Source organism: Eumetopias jubatus, unplaced genomic scaffold (assembly GCF_037043125.1).
Source record: "Eumetopias jubatus isolate StellerSeaLion01/CBP00866 unplaced genomic scaffold, mEumJub1_p1.0 scaffold_14, whole genome shotgun sequence".
Lineage (NCBI taxonomy): Eukaryota > Metazoa > Chordata > Mammalia > Carnivora > Otariidae > Eumetopias > Eumetopias jubatus.
Genome location: NW_028274820.1, coordinates 62,426,979 through 62,453,030, shown reverse-complemented (window position 1 = coordinate 62,453,030; position 26,052 = coordinate 62,426,979). Strand labels below are relative to the sequence as shown.

Sequence of the window (26,052 nt, the reverse complement as noted above, 5' to 3'; positions counted from 1 at the left end):
CATTTGAGACCTTTCTTGTTTCTTGAGAAAGGCTTGTATTTTGGATTCACGTCTCCACACGTCCTACCTTCCAGTAAGTGGTCGCTTCTCTGTTCAGAGAGTTGTTGCTACTCTCCTCTTCGATCTCCTGTTGAGTTCGTAGGTGTTCAGAATGGTTTGATTCCCTATTCAGCCGAATTCCTGAGACCAGACGAAATCTAGGTCTCCTACTCCTCCGCCATCTTGCTCCGCCCCCCCCAACTACCATTTTTAAATCAGAATTTCTAGAGATGTTCTTATTCCTTTAAAGATCCAAACCAAAAAGTGATTACTTGTGAGTCATACCCGTGTCTAAAAAATACTGTAGCTTCCTTTTTTTACTCAGCACCCTTGTGACAAGTAACTCATCCAAAGATTTCACTAAAAAAAAAAAGGGTACTCCATTAAAAAGACACTTTAATTCTTTCTTTTCCCCCAAGATTTTATTTTTAAGTAATCTCTACCCCATCATGGGGCTCAAACTCACGACCCCAAGAGCAAGAGTCACACGCTCTACTGACTGAGCCAGCCAGGCACCCTGACACTTAAATTCTTAAAAATATTTTAACATTTACATGTACTGAAATTTCTTCTTTGGTTAACAGTTCTGAGTTTTGATAAATGCATAATCTTCTAACAACCACCATAATAAAGATACAGAAAAATTCCATTATCCTCCCCTCAAAATTCCCTTGTGCTGCCCCTTTGTAGTCAAGGCCTCTTCCCACACTTTATCCCTAGCTAACCACTGTTGTTTTCATTTTAAGTTGAAAATATTTCCCAATTTTCTTGGAGACTTCCTCATTGACCCACGGGTTACTCAGAAGTATATTGTTTAATTTCCTAATATTTGGGGGATTTCCCACATCTTTCTGTCATTGATTTCTAGTTTGTTTCTGTTAAAGACAAGGGCATTCTTTTCAACTGGGCATGGTTTCTACTACAGCCCAGAACATGGTTAATCTTAGTGAATGTCTCATGTGCATTTGAATAAAAGAAATGCAGTAGGGGTGCCTGGGTGGCTCAGTCGGTTGAGCATCTGCCTTCAGCTGGGGTCACAGTCCCAGGGTCCTGGGATCCAAAGCCATGTCTGGCTCCCTGCTCAGGGGTAGTCTGCTTCTCCCTCTGCCCCTCTCCCTGCTCATGCTCACTTTCTCATGAGCATGAGCAAATAAATCTTTTAAAAAATCTTTTAAAAAAAGAAAAAAAAATGCAGTATCCAGCTGTTGTTTGAGGGATTACTTTATAAATGTCAGTCAGGTCAAGTTGGTTGATAGTGTTCGGATCTTCTGTATCTTTGGATGATTTACTGTCTACTTGTTCTATGGATTACTGAGAGAAGAATGTTGAAGTTTCCAAAGATAATTGTGGATTTACTTCTCCTTTCAGTTCTACCATTTTTTTTTCCTCTGTTTTTAAGACTGCATAATTTCTATTGACTTATCCTCAAGCTCACTGTTTCTTTTCTGTGTCATCTATATTCTACTGATTTAAAAAAAATTATAATTTTTAGTTCTAAAATGTCCATTTAGTCCTTTTCAGTATTTTATATTTCTCTGCTAAGAATCTATACCTTTCCATTTGTTTCAAGAGTGTTCATCTTTACCATGGCGGTTGTTTTGTTTTCCCTCCCCAGTCTGCTTGGTATTATTTACTTTTCAGAGTTCTCGGGTAGTTGCTTGAGTACTTCGTTCAGTTTTTAGTGTAATCAGTGGAAAAGAGGCTACAGTGAACTTACTCCATCTTAGCCCAATAACAACACTCTTAAATAGAACTAGTAGGATACCCACTAAGTGAAATGTCAACCTCATGCTAAGGTACATCACTCTGCCTATAAACCCATCATAGTTTCTTCAGAACTTCTGCCAATTAGGGGTTATAGGAAACTAGAAGTTTACAATCTTATTGTTTAACAGGAAAAAAAAACAAGATAAAAAAATTAACATGTTGCGAATTTTTAGAAGTCCATAATGAAATACCGCTGAGTAGAAAAGCAGAACAACACAAGAAGGGGCTACTTATCTCTTATAGAAAATTTAGCTAAGGGGCACCTGGGTGGCTCAGTCAGTTAAGCATCTATCTTCCGCTCAGGTCATGATCTCAGGGTCCCCACTCAGCGGGGAAGCTACTTCTTCTCCCTCTGCCCCTGCTCTACTCTCTCACTCACTCTCTCAAATAAATAAAATCTTAAAAAAAAAAAAAAGAAAATTAAGCTAAATGTAAAGAAAAAAAAGAAGGAAAGGTGCTTTTTCAACAACCATAAGAGGTGAAAACTAGTGAGCATAATTAAACAGGAACAGAAGAGAAGAAGCAAAAAAGCTGAATGAGCCTCTACTTTCAGCTTTAATTCCTTTTTTCTATAGAATTACAGCATGACTCTAATAGTCTCTTTCAGCTTTCAAATCCTGTAAACCTCTATCTTAATTCAAAGTAACAGGAAAGTCAATTCTTTTGCAGAATCTATTTCAAGAGAAAGTTAACTAATGTCAAGAAAATAAAGGGAGACTAAATTTCTTCATAGGAGTAACAATCTTTCTGAAGTGGTGAGTCAAGACTTAATTTATTCACCATAAATTATGGTTGCTGTAGTCATAATCCATATATATTATATGATGGTTACAATACAGTATATTATGGATGTTTTATAGATATGTTAAAGGTGAGAAAGCCTACCATTTTTACACTGAAGGAAAGCACAGTTACTGACCCCTGACCTCTACAGTCTTGGTGTTTTCCATGTCCAGCTGTGGGTACGCAGCCATATTCCACCTCATCAGAGCCCTCCCCCATAACTCAGCTTCCCTCTGGGAGCTTCAGACAGGACAGGGGATAACAAGGCTGTGGGCGCCTCTGCCAGGTCAGTCCTAAGAGTTTTGTGGCAGCTGGGAAGGAGGGAGGAAGAGACATCCCTAATAGTAAGAGATAATAACCAAGCATTAACTAAAGTATAGGTTCCTCAATTTACCATTAATTAATTCACAAAGCATTTTTTGAGCACTTATAATTTGCCAGGCTTAGAGATTTAGAGAAGAAGATCCCAGCCTTCAAAGAGTAATAGTCTACTGGGGAGTCAGGCATGCAGATGGTGAGACTATAATTACAATATATCATATCAAATTCTCTTCTGTTGAGCCTGCTGTAAGTCACCTCTGCTGCTATCAAACTGGATATTTGTCACATTTACTTGTTCTGGGCAACGCTTCTCATATACGTCCCACCATCACCTTACTCAAGAAAACAGTCAGGTAACTGGTTCAAGTTCAGACTTATAACATCTAGATGTGTCATCTTGAGCATGTTACTTAATTCCTCTGGGCATTATTTTCCAATTTATAAATGAGAGAGATGGACTAAACTGAGTATCTAAGGTTTAACATGTCATCTTCCTTCTGACTATAATGTCACTTTTTACAAACCCAGCATCCCTTACTATCCTAGCTCCAAACCTGTGGGCCCCATCCCTCCAGGTCAGTCCCTACGTCTTTCCCAATTGCCCTCATTTTCACTCTTGGCTTCAACACTATACCGTGCCCACAGAGGTATATGGTGTAAAATCATGGGAAGGACATGAAGTCAGGCAGGCCTGGCTCAAGACTTATTTGCTGTGCACTTTTTTTTTTTTCTTTAAGATTTCTTTATTTGAGAGAGAGAGAAACCCAAGCAGACTTCTCGCTGAGCGCAGAACTTGACGCAGAACACAATCTCATGACCCTGCGATCAGACCTGAGCCAAAACCAAGAGTTGGACTCCCAACTGACTATGCCACCCAGGCGCCCATGCTGTGTGATTCTAAGTTAATTACTTACCTTAAAAGCCTTGGTTTATTCATTTGTGAAAGGGTGCCTCCCTTTTCCCCTTCCATCATCATCTTGTCATGTATTTCAGCTTTCCCTCCTCCCTTATCGTGTTTTAGCCAGCTCTATCTTCCTTATGTGCTGTTTTTACCTGTTCTTCCCTCCTATTCAGAAACCCTAAGTGACTCCCCACTAATTAAAAACTCTCAGGCTTGACCTGGCTTAACCCAATAATACCTCCTGCTCTCAGGACAGAACTCTCCTTATAAGTACTGCTGGTTTCCTCACTGAGGGTCACTTCTGTTCCCTCACCTTCCCCTTCTGTCCAGGTAAATTTCACCCACCTGTTCATCCCACCTCTTGAAGAAAGTTTTCCCCGACCACTCCTGAAAAAGGATTCCCACATTTTCCTTTCCTTTCCCTTCCCTTCCCATCCCTCCCTCCCTTCCTTCTTCCCTCTCTTAGTTTCACCCTTCCTTCCTTCCTTCCCTCTTTTTAGGATTCTTACATTTTTCTTAACAAAGGTATGCCTGTCTCCTTGGACCAGTTTTACACCTTACTCATATTCTTTCTTCTCTATATCATTTCTTGCTGCTTACAAGGGCCTCAGAAGATTAGGGGCTGGTCTCCACCCAAGTTGCATATATTGGCCAGTAGAGGCAGAAAAGCAAAAGGACATGTGTGATGTCAACCTGGACAACCAAAGACTTCAACATTCCACCCTGTCAGGGTTGCCCCAAATTTGCCTTCAAAATTCCAATAAAGACACTGGAGGGTGATAGGTAATAGCTAACTACACCTAGGGACCAGCTATATGCAATGCGGTTCTTCTAAGCCTTGTCAAGCCACAGCCTTGAAACAACCATGTAAAAGCTTAAGGGTCAACATCATGAATTTAGAAGGGCATTTTTCATAGTTAAGATGGATATCCCCTAGACTATGATCTCCTTGAGAACAGGATCATGTTTTACTCAAAACAGTATCCCTAATACCCACACAGGGTCTAGTAAGAAGCTGATACTTAGTGTTTCATTCATTCTCAGAGAATGAATGATTGACTGGCTATTAGACTGTGTTAAAAAGTAGATTGTTGAGACCATTCCTCCGGTATTTAAAAATCAAGACAGAGCCATCCTTGTCTTGGATTATACAGGAACAATTCTATCCAAAGGATGTGGAATGGATTCTCAAGCAAATGATATTTTGCCTTCTTTGATGTAATAGGAATACTGAGAAAGGTCAGCCCTCTCTGGCTAACTCGTTAAGTTATCCATTTTTCCATCTCTCCTGGTACTGTCATACCCTCCACGAACCTGAAAATAGATCTAGGGAGAGAAATGCCCAAGCATCATGGTATTTTTTTGGACTTACCCTTCCTGTTGTCTCATTCATCTGTCTTATGTCCAACAGAGCTCCATTGCCTGCTTTCTTATCTGTCTCAAATCTTTTCCTAATGGAATTTAACTGGCTTTTGCTCAATTCTAAACAAGATGAAAGTAATGGTAACAGGATTTGGCAAAGATTAAACACTGAGAGTATAGTCCGACAGAAATGGTCCCCAACCCTCTTCATTCTACAGACCACTTCAATGACATAAGATTCCACGGTCACCCCTAACATTGCTAATCACATCACACATTAGAATCAATGGAAAGACTGGTGCTGCTTTTGATGGAGTGCCAATGAAGCAATGGTCTAACATCTCTTATGTTCCTACCAGATTATTCATTTTTGCTAGAAGCAAAAGTAAAGTAGTACACAAAATTACATGACCTGTAATCAGCATTCATTTAAAAGAATGACTGTCATAAGACTACACAGTCAATTCCAAGATTCTGATGGTTCATTTGAATATTTTCCTTTATAAATTATACCACTCCAGCTTCCAAAAGGAGGATTGAAAGAATTCAGGATACATATACTCTCAGAAGCCATGAGGAGCCACAGTTTGCACAAAGACAAAATAAACAACTGAATTTTTCTGGCATCGTTAATCAAAACAGCTGTCCAATTAACCTAACAGTAAGTGAACTATGTACCAGGCAGGTTCATATATGTTATCCATCTCATCTTCATAATAAACCTAGTATGGCTATTATTCTTGCTGTCATCTTAAAACCGAGGGTCAGGGAGAGTAAGTAACTTGCTCAAGGTGTCAGCACTAGTAAGCAGAGCAGAACTTTGAACTCAGGGTTTTCTGACTTCAAACCTTTGCATTTAAAACATTCAAATGTACTGGCCCATGGTTCTGTTACTGAAATCATGACTAAAGAGTTGAACACTGGATACCACAGAGAATGTGAAGAATAAAAGTGACCCTTAACTCCCACATCACACAAAAAAATTAACTCAAAATGGACCACAGACCTAAATGCAGGAGCTCAAACTATAAAAACTTAGAAAGAACCAGGAGTAAATCTTCATGACTTTGGGTTAAGTTAGGCAATAGTTTCTTAAGCTACGACAGTAAAAGCACAAGCAGAAAAAGAAAAAAAATTGATAAACTGGGCATCAAAATTAAAAACTTTTGTGCGGCAAATGATACCATCAAGAAAGTGAAAGGTAATCTACAGAACAGGAAAAAATATTTGCAAATCATATATTTGATAAGGAAACTGTATCCAGAATAAAGAACTCTTACAATTCCATAATGACAAAATAACTCAGTCAAGAAGTGGGCAACGAATGTAAATAGACATTTCTCCAAAGAAGATATACAAATGGCTCATAAGCGCATGAAAAAATGATCAACACAGTTAGTCATCAGAGAAAGAGAAATCAAAACCACAATGAGATACTACTTCACACTCACAGGAATGGATATAATAAAAAAGACAGACAATAACGAGTGTTGGTGAGAATGTGCAGAAATAGGAACATTCTTTCATTACCGTTAAGAACGTAAAATGGTACAGCTAGTTTGGAAAACAGCTTGGTAGTTCCCCCAAACTATTCAACAGAGTTACCATATGACCCAGCAACTCGACTCCTAGGTTTACATTCAAGAGAAATGAAAACATGTACACACAAAAACTTGACACAAATATTCACAGCACCTTTACTCATAATAACCAAAACAAATAGAGCAACTCAAATTTCCAATTGATGAATGGATAAACAAAATATGGCATGGTATATCCGTACACTGGACTATTATTTGTAATAAAAAGAAATGAAGTATTGATGCATGTTATACATTCATGAACCCAAAAAACATTATACTAGGTAAAACTAGGTAAAAGAAGTCAGTCACAAAAGACCACATTATGTATGATTCCCTTTATATGAAATGTCTAGAATAGACAAGTTTACACAGACATAAGATTAGTGGTTGTCAAAGGCAAGAGGGGGTGGGGTGGGAATGATTGCTAACTGGGTTTCTTTTGGGGATAATGCAAATGTTTTAAAATTGTGGCGATGGTTACACTCCGTAAATACACTAAAAACTATTAACTAGTATACTTTAAATGGTGAAATTTACGATAAGTGAATCATTATCTCAATAAAAATGTTAAAACAACAAAAAAAGGTTGGCCAGTGGTTATGAGACCATGAGAATCTTGCTCTGGATCACTCACATTCTAGATGTCCTCTTGGCACTGTTTCTACAGCACAAACATATATGGGCAAGAGTCACCTTCCTCCACCTGGGTTGGGGGGGATAGTAAGCAAAATTATAGCACCTCCTCAGACAACCATCTGGTCAATATTATGCAAGCTTCTGTTATTTCTGGAATGCATACTGCAATGTGCTTGTGCCCTAACCTGCTGGTTGGGCCCATGAAGCCTGCAGCTGGATAGAGCTCAGGGCAGCAGTCCTCCTGTTTGCTGAGTGAGCAGGAAAGGGACCTAAAACTGCAAAGCAGAAAGCTCACAGCACAGCTCAGAAAATTTCCTTGTGACAAAACATATGCACAAAGCTGAGCAAAGTCTTCCTCACTCCTGAACTCCTCCCTTCCTCCTACCCCCAAATAGAGTCTGCTATTCTAGGTCAACATACTTTAAATATAGGTGCATGATGAATCAGCTAGAATTATATAATGATCAAGCAGGAAGGACCTTTCAAAGTATTATGTAATGGAGCAATGACTCTGAAGCCACTTACTAACTGTGTGACCTTGGGCCAGTTCCTTCATCTTTCTGTGTCTCAACATCTTCATCTGGAAAATGGGATAATAAAGGCAACTGCTTCTTAAAATTGCCGTGAAGATTAAATGAGATAATCCATGTAAAATGTTTAGAATAGGGCCTGGAACATTACTGAGTTACTACTTTCATAATTATTAACTGGTAAATCTCATCATTTTTATGGAGGAAGATGCTAAGTTCAGAATGGTAAAGTGACTCTGAAGCTGGCAGTGATAGAGCTGCTATCAACTGACTCCTCAACTAGGGTTCTACTGTAGAGCATTAATTTACAACCAAGCATGTATAATATTCCCTGACCAACAAACATACAATGCCTAGCTCTGGGTCTCACACAATACAGGTATTTGTGAAATATCTGATCCATTTCCGTTTCATTCCAGGTGTAATCTAATATTTGAAGAGAGGGCTTGACACTAAATCCCAGAACGTCCAATGTTCTGATGCTTATAAAATGCGATGGCTCAGGGCTGTTGAATAAAATACACATAAGCTCTTGCTTTCTCTCTCGCTTCCTTTTTTTTTTTTTTCATTTTCCTTTTAAGGAGCACAGGGTACCTGAGTATAATACCTAGTGTATTAGGAAAAGGGACTGCTTCTATTTCTGTATTTTAGCACTACACTCATGCAAGCAATTAAGATGCTATTCTCGGGGTTTGATGATGCTTCCAACTTTCAGTAATTGATACCTACCAGTTTAATTCAAGAAGCAAGAGAAACTCACAAAATAAATACAGTATTTAGCAAAATACAATAAATGCAATCAAAGTAAGTTTTTAAACAATCTCATCATTTCTCTCTCTTTCACGCACTCCAACCACTCCATGGTGTTTCTAACAGCGTAAGAGGCCCTGCAGGGGCCTATCAAGCTTCCTACCCACCCCTGCAGCCTTGTTGGAGGCTTAGCCTCACTCTACACTCTGCAGCCATGTGGGTCTTCTTTCCTTTCCTCACTCACCTGTCTCTATCCTGCCTTGGGGCCTTCATACTGACATTCCCCGTAGCTAAAAATTCTTCGTTGCAGCCTCCAGTTGCAGCTCTGCCTTGGCCGCACTCACTTCTATTTATCCTTTAGGCTCTGCTTAAATCTTTTCTTCAGAGAAGCAGTCCCCAGTGACCCAAACTAGCTTTTCTCCTTCACCTTCCCCCAAATCACACACACTTGGAACATGTTTCTAAGTACTTATTCAAAGAATGTCTTCTCCCCCACTAGACTATAAGCTCAAGGAAGGCTGGGACTGTGTCTGTCTTACTCAATGTTGCTTGCCCTGTGGCTAACATAGTGCCCAGGACACAGTAGGTGGTAAGTGAAATTAACAATATCCTCCAAGTAGTCAAAGGATCAGCTAATAAACTGATTTCCTAATTTCTCCACTCAAATTTGACAAAAGGCTTCCCATATCAAGCTGTGGGCATGACAAAATTACACAAACAGGTATGGTTTAGAGAAAAATTCAGATGAACACAAACTGGGGCTGGGATTATATATATTTTAAAATTATAACATACAAAACCCTAAGAAAAAATATTACTTTTAAAAACAAGCTTCATTGGGGCTCCTGGGTGGCTCAGGTCATGGTCCCAGGGTCCTGGGATCCAGCCCCATGTTGCCTCCTGTTGTGTTGGGCTCCCTGCTCAGTGGGGAGCCTGCTTCTCTCTCTCCTGCTCCCCCTGCTTGTGCTCTCTATCAAATGAATGAATAATATCTTTAAAAAACCAACCAAAAAAAAAAAAAACAAGCTTCAGAAAAGAAGTAACAATGTTTTCATCAAAGCTTGTCATTAACAGTCACGCTATGCTCTTTTGGGAGACTAACTCACATAGGAGGGTGAAAGAAACAAGAATGCATTTGTTCCTCCTAGGCTATACTGCTCCTTTCTGAAGTAAATTTATCTCCTAATGAAAGACAACGTGCTGAAACATAACTGGAAGTATATCCAGGAAAAGTACCCAGCGGTGTGATGGGCTTCTATGAACAGTGTGCCCACAATGAGGAGGCATGTGGGTCAAGGGAACAAGCAGCATGATATAAGGACAGCTGGCTCTGGCAATGGCTCCAGCCGCCTTTTTTTAGGGCTTCCACCCTGGCACACTCACAGAATTGACTTCTCTTACTTGGGGCAGGAAAAAAAAAAAGAGAGACTTTTCCAACAGGACAGATGGTACAGACATCACATGATAAAATTCCAAAAGATCCTTCTAGAGAAATTTTACTTTATTGAAGGATACATAAAAACAGAGTGGAAAAAGGGCATTTCACAACAGGAAGCAGGTACGGTACCCAGAGACTAACCTTTCTATATAAAGGAGAAGGAGTGTAAGAAAGGTGAAGGAAAAAAAAAAAAAAAGGTGGGGGGGTAGGTAGAAGAAAAGAACGATGAGTGTTCAGGTTGAAAGAAAAAAAGTTAAATAGCATGTGTGATGGAACGGGGTGAAAGACCAGGAACTAAATTTTACTCTAGGGCATAAGGTCCATACATCTCGGGGCTTAGAGATACCTCAAAGGAAAAATTACCCAATCAAGCATGTTCCCTTTAGCTTAGTAGAGTGTTAACCAGCATCAGACATTCAGCAAAGCCCAGACACAAGTTATCCACATCCAATTTAATCCTCAAAAGCAAAGGCCAGATCTTCTAAAACACTTCTCAGTCTCTACTAATGATTATAAGAAAAATACATAAACTCACTTCTAACCACAGTTTGCATAAGGAAGAGATTCTGGGTACACCCAACAGGTGCACTTTTGGCTGTGCTATATAACCTCATCAAAGTCATTATGCCAACTGATGCTCCCAGATACATCAGTCCTTAAACCACTCCAGAGCATCACCACAACATTTAAAAAACTGTTCTGTCAAAGAAAGGATGGGACAATATATCTCTCCCACTATAAGAGATACTGGGAATATTTCTGGTTTCAAATACACTGCTATTAAAATTAAAAGTGTCCAGCTCATTTTCCATAATAAAGCTTAGTTCCCAAAAGGTGCCTAACCCAAGTTTCTAACAAGCAGGCGGCTTTTACTAAACACTAGTTGCACAAATGAAAAAAAATGCTCGTTCTGAATCATATTCACAGCTGGAGAATAGTTATGACCTTCCAAGATACGAAATAAAGTACTTCCACACATTGGAAAGGGGGCGGGGTACTCTTTTTAAGCCATTCTGCTCAGAAGTGCAACGAAACAGTTGCTACGGTTTCATCTTATGGTAATTTCTGAGTCTGTAAAACAAAAAGAATGCTCAGTGAGAAAAGCAAATACTGTGTACATACTTTGGATCTTTGAAACTGTTGAGATGGAACTCTGATACGTTGGTCCGCACAGATGACTCCGAAGGTGACAAAAAGAAAGTGTTTGCACTGGGGACTTTGTTTGAAAAAGGACGTTTCGCCTCTGGAATTCCAGCTCACCTTTGGCATTCATTTGAAACCCTCCAACCTATCTGAGGGCCAGGCGAGACCGGTTCCTTCGCCAGAATTCGACAGATTCCCAGAAGACCCCACTGCGAGAGTCAGCGCCCCCCTCCCTCTGACACCGAGGGCATCCTGCCTTTCAAGTCACCGCAAAGCTCAGTATTTCATAGCTTCCCTTGAAGTGAAAGGGCAGCTACGGCCCTCACCCAGCACCAACAAGGGGCTGTGTCCGTACAGCATGGGTGACACCGTCACCCATAAGAATAGCTTTGGGGAAATATTCCCGGCCCGTGCAGGCCTCTCTGGCTTCAGGAGGGACCATAACCCCGACCCGAAGGGCTCGCGTCCCGACACCGCCCTCCGGCCGCTCAAACAAAGGACCCGGCGTCTGGCGCGCCCCCCACTCACCGCTCAGATAGTTGGTCCACTTGTACAGAACCCCCTCCATGGCGCCCGAGGTCCTTTGGTCCCCGCCGCGCCGGGGCCGTTTCCCCTCGCCCGCCGGCCCCCTCACTGCCCCAAGCCCCAGGAGGCGAGGAGCACCGGCAGCAGGGCCATCGCCCAGCGCTGCCGAGCCGCCGACTCCCGGCGCCCGGGCCCGGTGCGGGGACGCCCGGCCAGTCTCACATCCTCGGCCCGGGGGCGGGGTCACTGCGGCTGCCTCGGCACGTGAGGACGCGGCCGGCCTGGGGGCCCACGCTGTGGAGCCGGCGCACTGTTCACAAGGAGGCCAAGCACCCGGTGGGCCCGAGTGGTGGCTGCAACCTCCCAGTTGCCGCTGGCGAGGGGAGCTGGCGGCGCAACAGCGAGCAACCTGAGTCCTCAGCCCGCCGGGCCCGGGGCCCCCTTGCGCATGCCCAATGCGCCGTCCGCACGTACGTTCCCGAAATCTACTCCGGGGTTTGGCAGCAACCGCGGCGTTGGCGGCGGCGGCGGGGCTGACGCAGCGGGAGGGGCTGGCAGGGTAATTGAGTCCTGCGAGGCGGGCTTGGGTGTAGGCGTCCGGTCTGCGGGAAGGAGGGAGATCCTTGGGGACCAGTGTGGGATACAGTCCTGACTGTTAATGGTACCGTAGATTGGGAAGAACCCACCTCTCGATGTTTGGGGGTGCCTCCTGCGTTCTAGTTCCCAGACAGGGTCCAATTCTTATTTCAAGGCTAATTGATCCCACAAAATCGAGGTAGCCAGCAATAGAGCCTACGGAGTTGATAGGAATTTCACGATAGGATACTGTGCGGCTAGTAAACATGTCTAAACCCTAAGGCCTCGCTACTGGAAGTGTGATCCATGGACAGCAGCATTGGCATCACCTAGGAGCTTGTCGAAATTGCAGGATGTCTCCCCAAACCCAGGCTTCCTGAGTCGAAATCTGTATTTTAACAAGATTCTCCGGGGGATTCCTAAGCATATTAAAGTGGGAGAAGGTACTGTGCTAAGGATATTTGACCAGGGAAAATGTTAACAACAGATTAAGTGGAAAGAGCAGGTTACGAAACCAAGTGTACAATCTGGTCCAGATTATTTTAGTCGTATGTCACAGAAGCATGCACCAAAAATGTCAAGGTGATTCTTTGTAGATGGTGGCGCTATAGACGATCTTTTTTCTCTCTCTCTTTTTCTTTAGCATAAGATGGCCAGATTTAGCAAATAAAATACAGAACGATGAATTCGTTGTTTGTCTGAAATTCGTATTTAGTTCGACTCCTGTATTTTAACCGGAAAACCTACTTTCGTGCTTTCCAGTTTCTTCCAAATCGACTATAATGAATATGTTTTGCTTTTGAAATTAGGCAAAAAAGGTAAAGCCAATAATTTTAAGCTAAGATGAACCAATGTACCTTATAAGCGTGATTACTGTTTCTTTTTTAAAGTGGAGGTCTGTACGTCCTTTTTCACGATAGACGCTATCAGTACGGTCACCACCTAAGTGATAAATTATTAGCAGCCATAACATTATGCGGTGTTGTAGAATGAATCAAAGACCTGGTTTGAAGGCGGAACTCAACTGCTTTGAGGCTGAGCAACTTTAAGCGGGACACTTAACCTCCCCTAGCCCAGATACACTTATCATTTAGCTGGGATTAAAGACCCTGCTTTACTGGCCGTGTTGTGGGGTTTACGCACGGGAACGGAACGCGCTTTGCGAACCCTACAGAACTATTGAAGTCTTTATCGTTTATACCGTAAATTAAATAATCGCAGCAGCAGGATTGTGGAATCCTGAGGGCGGCCTCTCAGCATCCGCCAGAGTAAACGAGTGTTTCCGGAAACCACTACCCTTTCACCTGGCCCAGGACTCTTCCGCGCAAACTAAGCCTGCATATTTTACAGATGTAAATCTGCCGGAGGCGTTTCCGGTTAGGTCCTCAGGTCACTCTGTCCCCAGAAGTCCGAGGTTATGGAATACTTTAATCAGCCGAACTCTAGGACCACTCCCTGCGGTTCGCAGCCGGATTGGTGCCCGGCTCCGCCCAGCTGTAATTATTGCAGCATCATTGGTTTGAGAGGCTCCAGCGGACAGCACCGCAAGCCAATGGGAAGCCGTCCTTCTCCGGCGGCCGAGCTGTGAGAGCCAGTCAGACCCGGGTTTGGAGTTTAACTCTTTATAGGTGGGTTCGCAGTGCGTGGGAAAGTTGTCGTAGTAAATGTGCCACGTCTGCTAGGAACAGAGAATTATGAACGTGCCAGAGGTGTTTGTCCTTAAGGCTTCAACTACATTCTTAGCTCTATGAGGTCGGGGTCCCTTTCTTTGTTTTTGTAGGAACTTCTTTCCTGCTCCAGCAACATGAGGCTTTTCTTGTGCAACGCAGTGCTGACGCTGTTGGTCACTTCTTTGAGTGGGGCTCTGATCCCTGAACCAGAAGTGAAGATTGAGGTGCTTCAGAAGCCTTTCATCTGCCATCGCAAGACCAAAGGGGGGGATTTGATGTTGGTCCATTATGAAGGCTACTTAGAAAAGGATGGCTCCTTATTTCACTCTACGTAAGTAATTATACCTTGAAGGTAAAATAGTGAAGAACCCACCCACTTATGCCCGCTCTCGGGCAGGAAAGGTAGCCTGTACCAGGGTTTACCTCTCTTTTAAAAAAACTGCAATATATTATTTCCTTCTTTGGGAAGGGAAATCGTTTAACGACAATCTTATATAACGGGGCCTTTGAAGTTCTTATTGGAAACATGTGGTAAGGATAAAGGGTTAATTTTTATTATAAAAATTAGCGCTAGAATCGTTGAAATACTCCAGAAATATCTAGATGCATAGTTAGGCAATACGTAGAAAAAAAACTTAAAGGAATTCTCATTTTTCAAACTCCATTCCCAAGGGAAATGACCTAATTCCATTTTTTATTTGGTGTAGGTGAAATTTACTTAAAACTTTTCACAGCAACTTCATGAGAAGAATACACAATCATTTATTTGCTTGTTGTAGGGTATGCTAATGCTAGTCCATTGATCTATTTAATCATTATTCTTACAGATGACATTTTGGTCAAGGCACAGTACCATGATTTGTTTCATTATTTGTTTCTTTCTAGAAATTCAAAGACTTCATTGATGGGTGTGGGTGTGGTTATGGAAGATTAATCCAATACCTACAGTGAAGGATTTTCAGGTGGTTACACTATCATTTTTTCTGTTCTATAAACAAAGAAATTGCAACATGGAAAAGTTCTACCAAGTGTACTGATTTCTAATTAGGCATTGATTCTCTTCATTCCATTCCAAAAGTATTTATTGAGCATTTCTTTTATGTTAGGCCCTGTGCTTGATACTAGGGAGATTGAAAAATTGTGGCTTTTCCATCCTTGTCCATTCATTTATCTGTCCATCTAACAAACCCTTGTTGAGGGGCCACAAGTCAGGCCTTGAGGATGCAAAAGTGATTAAGACTGGATTCTTGTCCTCCAGCAGTCCATCATCTACAGAGGAAGAAGATAAGTCAATAACTCATGCTGTATAGTACAGAATGTTCAAATGTTCACAAAGCATAATGGAGTCTGGAATTATTTATCTCTGAGAGGTGGAGAAAGAGAAGACTTCCCAGAGATCATAATTGAGATGGGCCTTGAAAGATGGGTGGAGGGTTCCTTCCGGTCGAGAATGGGGGCAGAGAGGACGTTCCAGGTAGAGAGAATGGGATGAACTAAAGTAGTGAAACTTTGTGGACCCTCCTAGATCTGGTTTTTGATGACCTGCCTTCATTAAGCATTCAGTCCTGGTATGTCTTTGGAGAAGTGAATGGCACCCTTCTCTGAACTCTGTTAGCCCTTCCAAAACTTTCCAAAACAGTGGCTTGCCATAGAATTCTCAACAGCTCTATCTCCTTATCAACAAGGCCAGTGCCACAGTGAACGTTAGACAGTATTAAGATTTGCGTTTTAAATTTTCAACCACATCTTTTTTTTTTTTTAAGATTTTATTTATTTATTTGACAGAGAGAGACAGAGAGAGAGGGAAACAAGCAGGGGGAGTGGGAGAGGGAGAAAAGCAGGCTTCCTTCTGGGCTCTATCCCAGAATCCTGGGATCATGACCTGAGCAGAAGGCAGACACTTAACAACTGAGCCACCCAGGCGCCCCTCACGTCTTTATTTTTAGTCCGATGTTGACACAGCCTGATTTCTTTCAGGTCTCAGAATCTATGTGGACTTTAGTGGTAGCCATAAGACATTATTTGGCAGTTGGCTACTAAAGTTCTAGTACCTGATGAGGGGACTGTTGTCATGCGGCCTCAGTGTAAATGGTTAGAAACTGCTAACCCTGAGTATTGTGAAGAATTACCATCAAATGGTCCACTGTAAAGCATGTTTGCCATTTCTAGAACGCTAGCCTGTGTGGTAAAGAGCTTAAATCCTTTAGCTGTGACAAGAAAGAAATGTGTCAAAACTGTAGTCAGCGCAGGGTGTCAGATTGTTTTCTTCCTTCTTTATTCTTTTCTAGCCTTCCCAAGTCTTTTACAGTTGGTAATTTGTTTCTTTAGTCATGGGGGGAAATTAAGGAAAAGAAGAAGTAATGGCCTTTACTTGGATTTAGTAACAATGGTGCCCGTGAAACCTAACAGTGATTTCTCTTTCTCACCTATAAGATATCTTTGAGAACACTTCCCTTATTGCACTGAGAGGGAGCTATTTGGGGCTCAGGCACTACTCAGCCTGTAAGTTCCCTAGTAGCTTGCCAGCTAGGTTTCTTAGGCTGGCCTCTCTCCAGCTCATGAGCCAGGATACTTTGACTATTTCCTTCTCTGTCAGTCCTTGAGGGGCCACTCCTCCAGGCTTCCCTGCAGAGCCCCACAGAAGATGCCTATAGCTAGTATCTAAGGGTTAAGGGTTGAAGAACAGCCTTTTCCACCTGTCAGAGCCATCACCAGGCTGTACATCAGGACAGTTTGTGGGTAGGCTAGAAGGTGCTGTGTCCCTGACTGTCCAGTGTCCGTGTGGGTATGGACCCACATGTCTTGGCAGTAAATTCTCCTTAGCTTCTCATCTTCCTTCCCAAACTCTCACATTTTCCATTATTTTTTCCCTCTTCTGCCCCCTTAAGATTTTCCTGGGACAGCATCCGTGTGGTTAAGACCTTGAACTTTGGAGTTGGATCAAATACTGGCACACTTAACCTCAGTTTCCTCCTCTGTACAATAGGGAAATAATGGTACTTACCTCAGATGATTATTGTCAGAGTTAAAAGAAGAAAAGCATTTAGGGGAATACCTGGTACACAATAAATCGCAAATAGCTATTAACTGTTTTTATTATTACTCCCTCTGCTCTTCTCTACCTGAGTCAATTGTGTGAAGTTTGCATCAAGAAATACGGGCAATGAATTACAAAATTGACTTGGTTTTGTGTGTATGTATATAGCTGTTTTTGTTAATTTCCAAACTGAATCACTTGTGGGTGGAAAAAAAATACACCACAGCAATAAAAAAATAGAGTTTCTAAACAGTTCTAATGTGTTTTCTTTCTATTGTAGTCACAAACATAACAATGGTCAGCCCATTTGGTTTACCTTGGGCATCCTGGAGGCTCTCAAAGGTTGGGACCAGGGCTTGAAGGGAATGTGTGTAGGAGAGAAGAGAAAGCTCACCATTCCTCCCGCCCTGGGCTATGGAAAAGAAGGAAAAGGTAATAACAACTCTACATTTTTACTATAGCGTTGGAGTTCTTCCCTGGATTAGGAGACCGAAATCAGAGTAACTACCATGTGTTTTTTTTCCCTAAAAGTAAGTAGAGGATGTGTATTTCTTTTGGAAGTATGATTGTGTCTTGATTATCATTTGAAATGGTCAAATTAAAGCCATCATATCTTAATAGTCAGCTGAGCTAATGATAAGAAGTTCTGGAACCTTCAACTCTATCATTAACAATTAACCACCATATTAACCCAAATAATGGTTTTTTTTAAAAAAAATATTTAAAAAAAAATAACCATAACATAATGTTTACTATTTTAACCATTTTTTAAGTGTACAGTTCAGTGACACTGTGAACATTCACATGTTGTACAAGGATCACCACTATCCACTTCCAGAAATTTTTCTTCCTCCCCAGCTGAAACTCATCAATTTAACAATGCAAAAAGAAATTTATTCCACAGACGTGTTTTGATGAGTTGAACATGTAAAATATAGATGATTAAGGCACTGAATGAGGGTTAGATGTGGGCTGCTGGTGACTCACAACTGAAGTTTTCTACAACAAAGCTTTTTTTTGGAGGTTGTTTCCACTCTTGTTTTAAAGTTGTTTTATAACTTTTTTTATCATTCATTTATAAAAATAAATGGAGTGACATGAAATGAGTTTGATAAAACAGAAGCAAATGGGCTAGCTGCTTCCAAGAGACTTTGTGCTAGTTTGTTGCAGGGCGGGCATGCACACCTGCTGTTTGGGTGGAAAGCCATGTAGCTTTCCATCGGGCTGTTTACAAGAGGCCAGATGATGTTTCCTGTATAGGATATGTATGTGCCCTATAATTCTTCTCTAATTTAACCTAAGGGAATAATCAGATATCAGGAGAAAGATTTATGAACAGGGATGTCCATTACTACATTGTTCCTAATAGCAAAAATAATTGGAACCAACTTCAGTGGATAATGAGAAGGCTTTAGCTAAATAAAATAGGGCCCAGTTATTTAAAAATGGCATTTCAAAGATTAAAAAATTATATCCAAGTGTGTATGACATAATGTTATATGTAAAATTGGAAAATAAAGCTGTAGAATATATAAGAGTAAGTATTAGAAAAAAGTATATGCACATACAGAGTGAATCGCAAGGATATAATTAAGAATGATAACAATGGACAGCTGGGAATTATTTTTAAATATGTTTTTTCTTTTAAAGATTTTATTTATTTATTTGACAGAGAGAGAAAGAGCACAAGCAGGGGAGAAGCAGAGGGAGAAGGAGAAGCAGAGTCCCCACTGAGCAGGGAACCTGATATGGGGCTCGATCCCAGAACCCTGGGATCATGATCTGAGCTGAAGGCAGACGCTCAACCAACTGAGCCACTCAGGCGCCCCTACTGGGAATTTACTTTTATTTCTGGTTCTGCCTCTTCCAAATTCTGTATGATGGGCATGTATTACATAATGAAGGAAAAAATTATTATTTTTTAAAGAGTTATTTATTTTAGAGAGAGAGTACACATGGGTGAGTGAGTGGGGGGAGGGGCAGAAGGAGAGAATCTCAAGCAGACTCCCCGCTGAGTGCAGAGCCCTCCCCAGGAGTCAATCTCATGACCCAGGGGATCATGACCTGAGCCGAAACCAAGAGTGGGACACTTAGTTGACTGAGCCACTCAGGTGCCCTGAAAAAATTATTAAGTGGTCATCAGAACCAGACAGGGAACCACTCTGATTCTGTAGAAATATAGACTTCACAGTATCCCTAGGTCTAAGCTTAACCATTTACAAAGTGAGAATCCTAGCCCCAGTTTTCTGAGAAAAAAGTAAGTGCCATCTGTGAAGCATTGTATATTCTAAAATGGAACTTGCTATATAAATCTTATGCACAGAATGGAATTTACTAACCAAATTCAATTCTTATTTTAATAATCTCTTTAGAGAAGAAAATCAAGTATCGAGAAAATGTTTCTCTGATGTTCAAATGTATTCTTTTATCTTTCTGCTGTATCTGTATTGTCTCACCTATAATGTGTATGTAGTATTAGTCCATTACTCTTTCTCCCTACTGTATTTAATTCAGTTTTACTTTATAACAAGTAGAGATCTAAATTTGAGTCATTTCCTCCAAACTGAGAGCCATGAAACTAACTCTGCTAATATGTATTAAACACTAATTTTGTAGTCCTTTGGTATCATGTTTGCATGCCTCCTGCGGAAAGACAACCAGTTTGGTCAACGACCTAGTGCATGGCCCTTCTCTGTCTAGATCTGGAGCGGTAAGCTTGGGCACACAGTGTAAGTTCTTTCTCTTTAATACTTAACAAACGCTCTTTCATGGAAATATGTGGGATTTGGGTGTGGGGTGGTGGTGGTGGGGGCTAAGAAATATTTGTAATGTTTACCTAGACCTGTATGTTAAATATAGTTATAAGAAAACAAGTGGAAAAAAAATTGTTCATACTTCCCAGAAAGTTTTTTTTTTTTTAAGGTCCCTGGGACTTTAACAAAGCTTTTTTCATTTTTAAAGATTTTTATCTCCCTTCTCAGAAATTTGTTTTAATTTCTTCTCTAATGAAATTTCTTCAAAATAGGTATAATGTTCTATATCAGAGGGGGTGTTGCCTAACTTTCTGAAATTGTTGAAGCTTTCTGTATTGTTTTTAAAGCCTGTAAGAGAATTATATCTTATTAACATATACCGAGAGCTCACTATTTATCAAGTATAATGCTAAATATTTTGCATGGATTTATCTTCCTTCATCCTCCCAACAGATTCTGCATTTTACAGATGAGGAAATAGGCTAAAAGAAGGGCAGGAGTAAGCTCCAACCAGCTAGCAAGCTGGTATGACACTAGATCTCACTCAGCTAGATGCTGCCTCCCAGTGGTAGAGATGGCAGTACTATATGTATTTCTAGGTCAGGACTTTTGGCGACCCCAGAGTTAGTAAATCACTTGTACTGTAATTAACTCTGAATTATCTAAATCCCTTTAAGTCATTCTTGGCATGTAATATGTACTATCTTACTTATATTTGAAATTTAATACCCGGCCTTTAGGTATATCTGTATGTATGTGTGTGTTTGTGTGTACAAAGCAATTTGTAATTGCAAAGCCAGAAACAGACTGCTTTTGATCTACTAGTTTGGATTATTCCTTCTCTATTCTATTTGTTTGAGTAAAATATAATTATAAGTAATTTACATGTGATAATGTTAGGAAGGCTCTTCATTTAATTCAATCAAAAGAATATTTTATTCAGTTTCACATGTTTTGTGTCATAAAAACTCTGGGATTGTTTAAATAAAATTTAACCTCCCTCTCCTCATGTCAGGTAAAATTCCCCCAGAGAGTACACTGATATTCAACATTGATCTCCTGGAGATTCGAAATGGACCAAGATCTCATGAATCATTCCAAGAAATGGATCTTAATGATGACTGGAAACTCTCTAAAGCTGAGGTGATCTTTCCTTCCTCATATTCCTTTCTTTCTTTGTTTCTTTCTTCTCACTTTTTAAAAAATATATTTTTAAAGAAAATGTATTTTTACTTGGATAAAACATTATTTATAAATTTTCTTAAAATACTGATGCTTTGAATGTTGGCTTTTTTTTTTTTTTAAATAGGAAATCCTTGTTTTGATGAGAAATATATTGAGACTTAAGAAACATCATTCATTCCTTTGCCCCTGCCCCCCTCACCCCCACCATGCTTAAGGTTCACTGTATCTTGTCCTCACTCTGAGTTTTTGAAAGATCCATTTTGCTAAGACAATTCCCATTTTGGAGTTGCTATATAAGAAACATAGATGTCCTGAGAAATATCTCAGGTTTCTGTTTAAAACTGTAAACTGTAAACTGTCTGTTAAATGCACTTGTAATTTCCTAGCAATTAGCAGCAAACAGCTCAACATGCTGTTTTGTTCTGGTTCACACCTGGAGAAAGGAGACTCCAGGCTGGGTTTTCCAGAGCAGGAGAACTTTCCCAGCCCCCTCTTAGTCCTGTTGTCTGAGTAAGGAGAAAGCAAGAAGTCTTTTCTCTATAATTTATTTAGGCTTTTGCAGCCATTTTTACATATACCTGTCTTGGTCTGGCTGCTGTGGGGAAAGAAGTGGAGGTAGACATCTACTCTGTGTTTTTCTGTTTGTCCATGTTCTCCGTCCTCCTTGGCTGGTCAGAAATCAAGTCCCTTTTTCTGTTTTGATCGATTTCATTATAATGGCCAGGAAATGATTAAGTCTTAAATAAGTGCAGTTGTTATGAAGTCACAGGGTCATGATCTACAGTTACTCAATTTATAACACCTCGTAGTATTACCAGTCATAGGACTTTATTCTGTCCAAGATAAATTTTAATTACCTTTCATTAAACAAAAATCTTAAATATACAACACATTAACATGGTTCAAAAAAAAATCAATCCAATTAAAAAAGGTGTTTAATAAGTCTTTTTCCCACCCACATCCTCTTCTACTGTGTGATCTACCCCCTTCTGCATGCTGTTTTGTTGGGTTCTAATGTATCCTTCCAGTGTTTCTTTATGCAAATACAAACAAACATGAATACATTTTCCTATTTCCCCTTTTCTTACACAAAAAGTAGCATGATATACATAATATTTGGCATCTTGCTTTATTCACACAGTATATCCTAGAGATACATTCTATATTAATCCATTTAGCTTTAATCATCCTTTTTTTTTTTTTTACAACTTCATTAAGTCTCCTGAATCTTAAAAGTAAATGTATGTCATATGTTTGCATATTGGTCGTAAGGGGGGAAGGATTTGAAATTACTGATCTAACAGAAGGAGTACTAGAGATCTGATTAAAAATGAAAATACAGGTTGAACTGCATTATGGTGAATCTAGTGGGTAATTAAGAGCAGTATTTTGTTTATATCTTTAAATGTCTGAACGAGAGTGGAAAATTTCAGTCTAAGCACTCACTAGGCTGGATTTTGCTTTAATTTCTGAGATTGGAAGGTCATGAGGCATGATCATAGTCAGGTCCATGGCATGTACTATTACCAGACACTTACTTAAATTAAAAAATGCCGTTAGGAGAGGGGGGAGGCAGGTGGAGGATGGATGAAATAAGTGAAGGGGATTAAGAGTACATTTACCATGATGAGCTGTGAGTAATGTATAGAATTATTGAATCACTCACTATATTGTACATCTGAAACTAATGTAACACTGTATGTCATACTGGATTTTTTTTAAATAATAAAATTTTAAAAATTCTAAAATATAAGTTTAAAAAATGCCATCCTTTAATCTTATTTTAAGAGAACTATCTGGAATTCTGACCCTAGTTAGAAAATGAGATCTGGATAATTCAGTGGAGTGAAAGACTACGGTCTTTCAAATGCTTGGCTTTATTTAGACTCAGATTAAGAATAGATAATATGCTTTCATTGGGTGTTTTTCAGATAATATAAGCCTTATCTTTGCCTCTGAGCAATATTCTGTGTCTCTACTGTAGCAGAACAACTGTTTTTAAGGGGAAAAAATTCCTTGAAATTCTTTTACTGTCATTAGAAATATATTGTAGTTGTTTAGTCATTGTGCTATATAATCAAATGAACTACCAGTCCACTCTGTGATATTAACTGGCTTGATGTGGGTATCTTATGAATTAGAATTATTAATGAGACCTGTTATTTTGTAGGTTAAAGTGTATTTAAAGAAGGAGTTTGAAAAGCATGGTGCAGTGGTGAATGAAAGTCATCATGATGTTTTGGTGGAGGATATTTTTGATAAAGAAGATGAAGACAAAGATGGATTTATATCTGCCAGAGAATTTACATATAAACACGATGAGTTATAGAGATACATGTTCCCATTTTATATGGCATGCATCCTTAAAGACAGGGCAACCATTTTTTTAAAAAGTCTTACTTTTAAATAATGTGCTGTTCTTGTTCTGTTTTTTATTTTTATATATTTTTCTGAATATTATTTGAAGAAGCCCTTAGGATTCCTAAATGCCTATTTCTTTCTGGTGAGTTATTGGGAAGAAAAAATTAATTTGTCTTTGAATAGAAGACTTCTGGACTATTTTCTACTTTCACATATGAAGCCTTCTGTTTTACTTGTTTACTTGTAACTTTAAAATATTGCAGCTGGGAGCATGTCCAAATAAGACCAGGTTATAGCACAAATCAGCTTCCTCTCTTTCTACTTCCCTCTATTTTCTCCAAGTTAGATACTGACATTTGTGCAATAGCCCAAGGCTTACTATTTTCATGTTATAATGAGACAGTGTGTCTGTAACTGCCTTTGAGTCTGTTTAAGCAAAGAGGAAATGGTTGTTGAATTGGCCTTGTTAACAGTTACTGTTCTACTGAGGAGATGTGCAATGCTGAAGTGAGTAACAAAGTTAATAATGACTTATAAATACGTATACATTGAAACCTTCTGCCCAAGACTTAAGGTGTATAAGGTTCTGTTCCTAGTGACTAATAACCTATAATGATTAATAGGACAAATTATTTATGTGTCTGGTTCTTTGTAATAAGGTGTCAAAATTTTGTAACTGAGGAAGAGAGTGTATTTAGTCAATGCTTACTTTTTTTTTTTGAATCTCCATAATATTTCTTTCTTTTTTTTTTATGTTATGTTAATCACCATACATTACATCATTAGTTTTTGAGTCAGTGCTTACTTTTTAAGTCTAGCCAATGACCCTTCCTGGTTTATTAATGAACAAAATCTATAACTAGTGCATTATACTACAATAACATTATATCATGAGCGAAATTTATTAAGCCAATCAAAATTTCCCATTTCTGCTTATCAAAATATGACACAGACCCACAGCAGCTACTATTACATAGAAATCTGTTCTGGGTTAAAAAAGTGGATGATCTTATAATTTTACCTGAAATTGGCTTTTATCCTTATTACTTTGAAAAAGCCCCCAAATCTCCCTTTATTAAGAATAGTTCTTTATCGTTTACAGAGTGATCTCAAGTGCATCGTTGTCTTTGATTTTCATTGTTCTGAAGCCTATGAACAAAGCTGGTGGATCTTAGTGTACCTATTTTATAGATGAGGAAATTATTCTTCAAAGAGATTGTTTTGCCCGAGGTCAACAGCTAATGTGTGCAACAAGATTACAGTCCCCAAGTTCAGTATCTTATATTGCCCTCCTTTGACTTCATTGGGCTTAATTCTCTCTTCAGTTGTGTTCTACCAGTCAATGCTGTTTTTTGTCTTTGGGTCCTTATCCTTTGAAGATGGTTTACTGGCTATTTTGGGTGCTTTTGAATGCTCCCCCGATCTAGAAATGTCTCTGGTTTCATTGTTGGGGTTAGCACTGAATTGCCTCAAAAACCCTGTACTGTGAGAGGGTCCAGGTGTGTGTCTTAGTTCTTTCATTCTTGTTTACCTCTAGGTTTGTGTGTGTGTGTGTGTGTGTGTGTGTGTGTGTGTGTGTGTGTGTTTCGAGAATTACAAATAATTATTATATCATATACAGGCTATTTTCACTAGTTGTATATTGCATTTTCCTCACTAAAACATAAAGGTCTTGGGAAGAACATATGTAACACCTTTTTCTGATGAAGTCAGCTATATGTAGAAAACTCTTAAATTGTCACTGCTATTTTCCTCAACCTGGAGGAGTTAGGAACCACAATGCTGAAAGCCTTATGCTGTGTTCATTGGGAAGGAATGAGCTTGTCATGTGGTGTTACCTTGTATAGACATTACTGCGATGCTCTCTGAGCAGGAAAAGTCAAAAGAATTTTGATTATTCGGGGAGCATATTTCTTTATCTCATGTGAACTTATATCAATGCCCATCTAAATATTGAGACACAAGTATGAAATGAAAGTAAATAAATAAGTTATGATTGTTTTTAAGTATCTGCCTTTGGTTTAGCTGCAACTTTACGTCTTTCCATTCATGGGAATAATCAGACATGAACGGCGACCTCACTTGTAATATAATTTGACTCATTAATATTGCTAGATGTGTCCTATTTAAATTTATATGACTATGTTGTATTTTCAAAATAAACTTTATTTGGGGAATAATTGGTTTTGTGAAAAATTCTTCAAGTGCCTGTTTCCTTAGCAGCTTTATTGATGTTCCTATTATTCTAGGTTTTATGTTGAAACTAGATGGGGAAGATGGACAAGTTGTCATAGGAGAGGAGTGTACTGACACTTTGAATGTGCTTCTGATTATCTATCCTGTTTAGATATATTTGGAAGGAAAGCTGTGGTTCTTTTAAAATTGTTTTGAAATAAGCATTAAATATTGAGCATTATGGGTAGTAGTTAATAGTGAATGTTTGGTACTGGAGAAAGAGTATGTGTTGGGTTTTGTTTGGTTTGGTTTTGGTGGTAGTTATCACTGTTGTTTTGGTTTGGGATTTTTTTTTGTAAGAGGTGGACATTATCATGATTAATGCCCGGTGAGTAAATGAGCACTATAAAATACCTTATGTAATTAAAGGAAATGCTGGGTTGCCATAAAAATAACAAGAAACAATGATTTCTGATTCAGATGGGGAATTAGCTATTTGAATCTTGTGGAAATGAAT

General features: G+C 39.6%; 2 protein-coding genes across 2 annotated transcripts in view; one reads left to right on the top strand and one right to left on the bottom strand.

The window, feature by feature from the left end:
* The window catches only part of PLEKHA8 (pleckstrin homology domain containing A8), a 58,515-nt gene extending 46,308 nt beyond the window's left edge, over nt 1-12,207 (bottom strand). Inside the window, exon 1 of the mRNA XM_028119356.2 lies at nt 11,782-12,207. Coding sequence (XP_027975157.1) covers nt 11,782-11,821 — 40 coding nt within the window. The 5' untranslated portion in view covers nt 11,822-12,207. The remainder of the gene's footprint in view (nt 1-11,781) is intronic.
* Nucleotides 12,208-14,140: 1,933 nt separating this feature from the next.
* On the top strand, nt 14,141-25,525 carry FKBP14 (FKBP prolyl isomerase 14). The gene is made up of 4 exons (XM_028119254.2): nt 14,141-14,355; nt 17,342-17,493; nt 20,830-20,957; nt 23,170-25,525. Exons 1-4 carry the CDS (start codon nt 14,159-14,161, stop codon nt 23,326-23,328), a joined length of 636 nt encoding a protein of 211 aa, XP_027975055.1. The 5' UTR covers nt 14,141-14,158; the 3' UTR covers nt 23,329-25,525.
* The last annotated feature ends 527 nt before the right edge of the window (nt 25,526-26,052 follow it).

What these genes read in the sequence shown, in the direction of transcription:
- FKBP14 (XM_028119254.2), top strand. Translation starts at nt 14,159, where the DNA reads ATGAGGCTTTTCTTGTGCAACGCAGTGCTGACGCTGTTGGTCACTTCT. An exon ending in GGCTCCTTATTTCACTCTAC is followed by an intron (nt 14,356 to 17,341) that starts GTAAGTAATTAT and finishes TTTCTATTGTAG; the next exon opens with TCACAAACATAACAATGGTC. An exon ending in CTATGGAAAAGAAGGAAAAG is followed by an intron (nt 17,494 to 20,829) that starts GTAATAACAACT and finishes TCCTCATGTCAG; the next exon opens with GTAAAATTCCCCCAGAGAGT.